Source organism: Jatropha curcas, unplaced genomic scaffold (assembly GCF_041381405.1).
Source record: "Jatropha curcas cultivar XTBG-Jc1 unplaced genomic scaffold, XTBG_Jcur_1.0 HiC_scaffold_138_pilon, whole genome shotgun sequence".
NCBI lineage: Eukaryota > Viridiplantae > Streptophyta > Magnoliopsida > Malpighiales > Euphorbiaceae > Jatropha > Jatropha curcas.
Window position 1 is genome coordinate 44,820 of NW_028322377.1, and position 8,075 is coordinate 52,894.

Sequence of the window (8,075 nt, forward strand, 5' to 3'; positions counted from 1 at the left end):
GACAAAAATAATATTAATATAGAAATTCTAAAATCACTAATGATTCGAATCAAAATCATCTATAATATGATTCATTATGAATTAAAAATCTTTTCCGTCACATATATGCCTCCACGCTCTACGAGTGTTCCAAGAGTGGCCGCTCTTTTTTACCGGTAGATAAAGTTTGTATGGAGGATTTTCACTTTGGTCGGTCGATTGGTTATAAATAATTGTCTATTTGTACTCGTTGAATGGGTGATTTCTAGGAACCTTGTTCTGTACAAACTACAAAGTAAACAAATTATGAATATTGATTCCTCACCTAAAAGTTCGGAGTCGTGTCTATCTTTGACTTGGTCCATTTGTGCTTGCTGGCACATGAAGATGCTCGTCACGCTTACTTGAATATTTCCTAATTAATTACTGTATTGTCTAAAAAATATAGTTTATTTTCATATATATTAAAAAATATGATTAAAATAATTTTATTTATATAATTTTTTATTATGTCGTCTTAAATAATATATGAGTTGAAATGATAATTAATAATTAATGGAGATAACTGAAAATAATATAATTTAATAAAAATATAATAGATAATTTAAGAATTAAGTACAATAAAAAAAAGTGCAGCATTATATTTTATGACAAAAAAAAAAAAAAAAGATGACATTTTTTTGGACAGAGGTAGTTTAATGTTATTTCTGTCTATATGTGGATTCTAAACAAACAAATTAAGAACATAGAAAGTCAGAAGACCCGATTAGCAATGGAGTCTCTCTTTCCAACTCTTCTTGTTTCCTTAATCATTCTTTCGTTATCAACCCTTTTCTTCCTTTTCGGCAGCCGTAAAAACCACCGGTTTCCTCCAGGACCTCCAGGATGGCCAATTCTTGGCAACCTCTTAGATCTTGGTACTATGCCACACCGTACTTTAACCAAGTTAAGAGAAAAATACGGGGGCGTCATTGGTTTAAGGCTAGGCAGCGTGAACACTATGGTTATCCTCTCGGCCAAGCCAGCTTCCGAGTTATTCAAATACCATGATCTTTCATTCGCAGAACGCAACATAACCGAAACCATGCGTTCTCATGGCTATAATGAAGGTTCTTTAGCCATAGCCCCTTATGGTTCCTATTGGCGTGTATTGAGACGGCTAGTTACAGTAGATATGCTTGTAAACAAGCGTATCAATGAAACTGCCTCTATAAGAAGAAAATGTGTTGATGATATGTTGCGTTGGATAAAAGAGGAGACTTATGAGGCTAATGATCATGGTATTCATTTAGCACGATTTGTCTTTCTGATGACATTTAATTCATTAGGAAATCTCATGTTCTCGAAAGATTTGGTCGATCCAGAATCGAAAGAGGGCTCAGAATTTTTCACAGCAATGATGGGACTAATGGAGACTTCTGGGTATGCAAATGTTGCAGATTATTTTCCATGGCTTAGGTGGTTAGATCCTCAGGGGTTGAAGAGAAGGATGGATAAGGAGCTTGGTAAAGCTTTGGAGATTGCTTCTAAATTTGTTAAGGAAAGAATTGAAGAGAAGAAGGTTGTTGGAGATAGAAGGAAGGATTTTCTTGATGTGTTGCTTGAGTTTGAAGGAAATGGGAAAGATGAACCAGCTAAAATATCAGATCGCGATACCAATATTTTTATCCTGGTATGTGATTTCCAATTGGCTATAATTAATTCTAGCACAAAATTTATTTTTTATTTATTTTTGAATATTTGGGAAAGGAAATTCGAATTTGGACCAATTATAATATTGTATATGCACTTAACACTAGGTTATATATCTCGGTATACAACACAAAATTTATTTATTTTTCTCTAATACCAAATTAATTGTTCATTAATAAATAAAAATATTCATTTCCCGTTATTTGGTAGCACTTATTTTAAGATTAATTATTAATTTTATGTTAATAATTATTTTTAATTAAAACAAGTACGTTGACCTGTTCATTGGCTGAAAACGGATAACATATTCAAGTCGAAACAACAAGTTCGATAGATCCAATAATCAAGTTTAATAAATTTTATATTACGGACAAATTCAATTTTAGAAAAAAAAAATTGAGTATATTCTCTGTAACTATTTAATTGTATTTTCCTTTTGGACAGAGCTTCTAATATATATAATTGCAAAAATGTGGTGCAGGAAATCTTTATGGCCGGTTCAGAAACCACCAGCAGCACCATTGAATGGGCAATGACTGAGCTTCTCTGCAACCCTGAGTCAATGACAAAGGCCAAAGCTGAGCTTGCCTCAGTAATAGGACCAAACAGAAAGGTTGAAGAGACTGACATAGACAACCTTCCATTCTTACAGGCTATCGTCAAAGAAACTTTACGATTACACCCTCCTATTCCATTTCTGGTTCCGCGAAGAGCAATGCACAATACTAAATTTATGGGTTACGAAATTCCAGTAAATACACAAGTTCTTGTAAATGCTTGGGCTATAGGAAGAGACCCAAATGTGTGGGACGAGCCATTGTGTTTTAAGCCTGAAAGATTTATAGGGTCAAATGTTGATTATAAAGGTCAAAATTATGAGTTCATCCCTTTTGGAGCTGGAAGAAGAATGTGTGCAGGAGTAACTTTAGGGCACAGAGTCCTCCACCTTATCTTGGGGTCTTTGCTTCACCATTTTGATTGGGAACTTGAAGCCAATGTGAATCCTGAGAAAGTGGATATGAGAGACAGGTTGGGTATTACCATGCGCAAGTTGGAGCCACTAATAGCGGTTCCTAAAACAGTGAGATTTGAAGATTAATTAGTTGAAATGAATTTTTTATTAGCGGTTTTTAATTTATTAGCAATTAGATAATGATTTATAGGTGGTTTTAGTATAGTAAATAATTTCTTTATCACGCGCACGTTGTAGTGGATAAGTATTTATACAGTTAAATAAAAAGATTGTGCATGAATTTAGATTAAATTAATTAGCAATTATAAAGAAAAAATACAAGTAATAATAAGGCATATTGCATTAGCTAGAATAAGAAAAATTGAAGGAAATTATTATAACTTAAATTTAATGTTCAATAATAAGTTATATTAAGATATTTGTAGCTTATATTTTTCTATTTAAAAATTTGATGATCCTTGTTATGATTGTTGTGCCAACATACAAAATTTATTATTATTACTTTTATTGATATTTGAAGATGAATGATTTGAAAAATAATTCTATATTTATTACAACTAATAGTGTATTATTTATTTGGTATAATTATTTATAACTATATATTTTTATTTTTTACAAATAATTATACAAATAAAAATGATAAATTTCATAAATAAGTAAAAACTATTATTTATAATTTGATTTGAAAAAATAAATTTAACTCAAAAATCTTATTAAACCATTTTATTTTTACATTTTCGATTGTTGATTGAGTTGTAAGGTTTATCATATTCGATCATATGGTTATCTTAAAATTTTAAAATAATATTATAATTGTTAAAAAAGACAAGTTAATTTTGATATTTAGTTCAAATATGTGGTTCTTAATTTTTTTTTATTTTGCATTTGATTTAAAATTTTTAAGGGTGTCCAATGCAAAACCATGATTAATTTATGGCATGTTTGGTTCAACAATCATATCATTTGATATCTGAAAACGGTTGCTAATAGTTTATATCTGATGGTTGATAACGGTTAGCTTGTTACTATTCGTGTTTGTTAAAATTTTGACAGTAGTTGCTGTTAAAATACAAAATGATTATTAAGGATATAATTCTTTTCATATAGTATGATGTATAGCATATATATATAAACTTTTCTAATTTAAGGAGAATATATTATTTTTATTTTTATATAACTATAGATAAAATGATCGCAAAAAAAATATTAATTTGAAAAAATTAATTTTATTAGCAATTTATTTTTATAAGGTTAATGAAGTCCAACTGAATAAGATAAATATAAATTAGCTAATAGCTGATACAAAAAAGCTATAAAATGTAGCTGATGGATTAACAGCTAATTGAGATTTCTATGAGCTATTGATTAAAGGCTTACCAAACACCGGAAACGTAGTTAAATACAAAACAGCTATTACTTGTATATATCATCCGAACCAAACGTCCCTTAAAGAGATTAACATTTGAACATGTTCCTTGAATAACCTTTACATTAGATAGCCAAAGGTGAGGTGTTCATGATTAGAAGTGAGCATTTGGTTTGTTTGTACGCCAAGTTTTAAATAGAACCGAATAAAACTAACTGAACAAATTTAAAACCAAAAAATATCAAAAATCGAATTTTCAATAACCAAACTGAAATAGAGAAAATCGAAATATATATATTGCGTCTTTGTATCAGGTAGAAATATCTAATCAAACAACAATAATAAATGATCTAATTTTTATAGAAATAAATTAGAAACTGTACTCTAATTTCTTACACAACAATAATTATTCATTAAGAGAGTGAGATGAAATAAATTTCTATCAAATAGTTTTATCTATTTACCATAGGTTGGCAATGTTATTATTGGAGATAAGAGTTAACATACATTGATAAAGTTTGTTTAGGTTGTTATGGATAGATAATTTCTGTTGTAACTTATTTTGTAACCATATACTATTTAGTATAGGACTCTTCTTGTATTTAAACAGCATACTAATGACAATACGATCATCTCTTCTTTTCTATAGTCTTCTGTATATGGTATCAGAGCACAAAGCTTAAAAGGCTTTTTCCGATCCAATCTCTGATTTTCTTTCAATCTCTTCCTCTTTACTTTGATATGGCTTCAGGTAGCGGCACTGTTGTTCATTCTTCTGGGCATTCTCTTGTAACAATTAATGGTGCACAGCTGCCTCTAAAACTCACTGCTACGAATTATCCAACTTGGAGGGCTCAAATTGTACCACTGTTGAAAGGACATAGCTTGATGAAATATGTCCTAGGTACGGTACCTGTACCTTCTGCTACTGTTGCTGATAAGGGAGGTGTACAGATTTCAAATCCAGATTATGAATTTTGGGAGTGTCAAGATCAATTGATTCTTGCTGCTATTCGAGCCTCCCTTTCTTTTTCGATCATGAATGATATTGCAGATGCTGATACGTCGCTGATGCATGGAGAAAGCTACAAATGTCCTATGCCAATAAGTCTGCCACCAGAGTTTTATCTCTGCGAGAGAAACTTGCTAGAACGAAGAGAGAATCTCGTTCTGTTTCTGAATATTTAACAACGATTAAGAGTATTGCAGAAGAGCTGTCGTTGTGCGGGAGTCCAATGAATGATGTAGATCTTGTTGTTCAGGTTCTTGGTGGTGTCGGATCTGAATTCGGTGCAATCGCAGCGGCAATTCATGCCAGAGACACAATCGTTAGTTTTGAAGAACTACAAGATAAGTTATTAGCTTATGAGATGTATTTGAAGCAGGTTAATTCAAATTATGATGTTCTTCCTGTTACTGCTAATAATATTCGCAAGACTGCTGCTGGAAGGGGATCTAATTCACAGGGCAATTTTTATCGTCAGTCTGGTGGAAATTCCTCTGGTGAACGTGTTTTAGATGTTAAGACGCAGTCTCAGTTCTCTGGATCCCGTTCTACTGTTCAATGTCAGTTTTGCGATCGGTTTGGGCATGTTGTTAAAGACTGTTTTAAAGCCAAACGATACTTTGCAAATATTGCTAGAAAAGCTCAAGCTAATGCTACAAGTGTGCAGTCCCAGAATTCCCAGCCATGGTTGCTTGATTCTGCAGCATCGCATCATGTCACTAATGACTTGAATAACTTATCTCTTCATTCGGCATATGATGGACCAGATGAGCTACAGTTAACTGATGGGTCAGGTTTGTCCATAACTCGAACTGGTTCTGGTATTGTGTCCTTACCATCGAAAAAGTGTCTTCTTCAAAATGTCTTATATGTGCCCAAAGCAAAATCTAATCTTATTTCTGTTCCTCAGTTCTGTGATTCTAACCAAGTTTCCATTGAATTTTTCTCTCATTTTTATTTTATTAAGGATCAGTTCACGGGGGAGATCCTGTACAAAGGCAACCTTGATCAGTCTTTTTATAAGCTTCGCAGTATGGGCTCTTTTGAAAGTCATCATGTTCGGTTATCTTCTGTGTCATGGCATCAACGGCTTGGACATCCAAGTTCGAAAATTCTTCATTCTGTTTTGTCTAAACTTAATATTCCTGTGACTGTTATTAAGGATAGTGTCTGTGATCCTTGTCGTTGTAATAAAAGTCATAGGTTACCTTTTGGAGTATCTTCTTTGGGTTAGTAGCAAACCATTAGAACTTGTTTATACTGATTTATGGGGACCTGCACCAGAATTTCTTTGGATGAATTTCGATATTATATTATTTTTGTTGATCACTTCACAAAATATATCTGGCTGTATCCATTAAAACAAAATCTCAGGTTATCGAAATTTTTCCAATCTTTCAAAAGCTTGTAGAAAACACCTTTAACTCCAAAATTCAAACTATATATTCTGATGGGGGGGGAGAGTATGTTGCTCTTAAAAAATATTTTCAACAACAGGGAATCAATCACTTGCAAACTCCTCCTCACACACCTCAACATAATGGTGCGGCTGAACGTCGTCATCGCCATTTAGTTGAAACAGGGCTTACTTTGTTACAAACAGCCTCTTTACCCATGAGTTTTTGGAGTTTTGCTTTTCGTACTGCAGCTTACTTAATAAATCGGTTACCTACATATCTTCTTAAACTAGTCTCTCCCTATGAAAAATTGGTTGGTCAAAATCCTAATTATACCTCTTTACGAGTATTTGGATGTCTTTGTTATCCATGTCTCAGACCATACATGAAAAATAAGTTTGATAATCGATCACTTCCTTGTGTATTTTTAGGATATTCACCAAACAAAAGTGCTTATCTTTGTTATCATATTGAATCTGGGAAAATTTTTGAGTCTCGACATGTTGAGTTTGTTGAAAATAAGTTTCCCTTTTCTGAAAAAATTCGGCTACAGATTTGTCTGAGACTAGTTGGTATGATTTTCTACTGAACCAGTTACTTCTATTGTTCCTTTTCTTTCGCCGAATATGTCTGTGGATGAGTCTATTTCAAGTTCTACTGCTCCTGTCTTTAAGTCCAAACACCGATTGAGTCTATGCCTACTAGTGTCGACATACAGTCATTTCCAACACCTGTTAATCTTCATCGTATGGTCACACGTTCCAAAAATAATATTTTCAAGCCAAAGTTTTAAATTCAGTTACCAAGCATCCTTTACCTTCATTACCAGAACCTAGTTCAGTTAAACAAGCCTTAGCTATTCCTGATTAGCGACAGGCAATGACATCAGAGTTTAATGCATTACTTGATAATAATACTTGGGTGCTTGTTCCATATGATTCTGCTTATAATCTGGTCAGTTGTAAATGGATTTTTAGGGTGAAGAAAAATGCTGATGGATCTTTGCAGAGATACAAAGCAAGACTAGTTGCTCGGGGTTACAGTCAGCGACCTGGTGTTGATTACAGTGATACATTTAGTCCAGTTGTCAAACCAGTGACAATTCGGTTGGTGCTTACTCTAGCAATTACTAAAGCTTGGCCAATTGTTCAACTGGACGTGAATAATGCATTTTTACATGGTCCTTTGACAGAAGATGTTTATATGCAGCAGCCACCAGGTTTAAAGATCCAACAAAACCCACACATGTTTGTAAGTTGATTAAAGCACTTTAGGGTTAAAGCAAGCACCATGTGCTTGGTATCAAGCTTTAAGAGCTTTTACTGTTGCCTATGGTTTTCGATTACCGGCATGTGATCATTCCCTCTTTTATTATATTAAAGATGGTGTATATATTTTCTTGTCTATGTAGATGACATAGTAATTACTGGAAATAACAATGGGTTGTTTAGAGTTTTGTGCAAGCACTTGGGAAGCGTTTTCTCTGAAAGATCCACAACCATTGTCATTATTTCTTGGTATGGATGTGCGACAAATAAATGGAGGGTTTCTTAACTCAACATCACTATATTCGGAAATTGCTTGAGCAAGCAAAGATGGATGGTGCGAAGGAGATTTCTACTCCAATGGCTTCAGATATACAGCTCCAAAAATCAAAAAATG

At 33.1% G+C, this 8,075-nt stretch overlaps 1 protein-coding gene across 1 annotated transcript; it reads left to right on the forward strand.

Moving 5' to 3' along the window:
* Positions 1 to 732: 732 nt before the first annotated feature.
* On the forward strand, positions 733 to 2,784 carry LOC149492051 (cytochrome P450 76A1-like). The gene is made up of 2 exons (XM_089716904.1): positions 733 to 1,651; positions 2,153 to 2,784. The coding sequence occupies exons 1-2, from the start codon at positions 752 to 754 to the stop codon at positions 2,768 to 2,770; spliced, it is 1,518 nt and encodes a 505-aa protein (XP_089573030.1). The 5' UTR covers positions 733 to 751; the 3' UTR covers positions 2,771 to 2,784.
* The last annotated feature ends 5,291 nt before the right edge of the window (positions 2,785 to 8,075 follow it).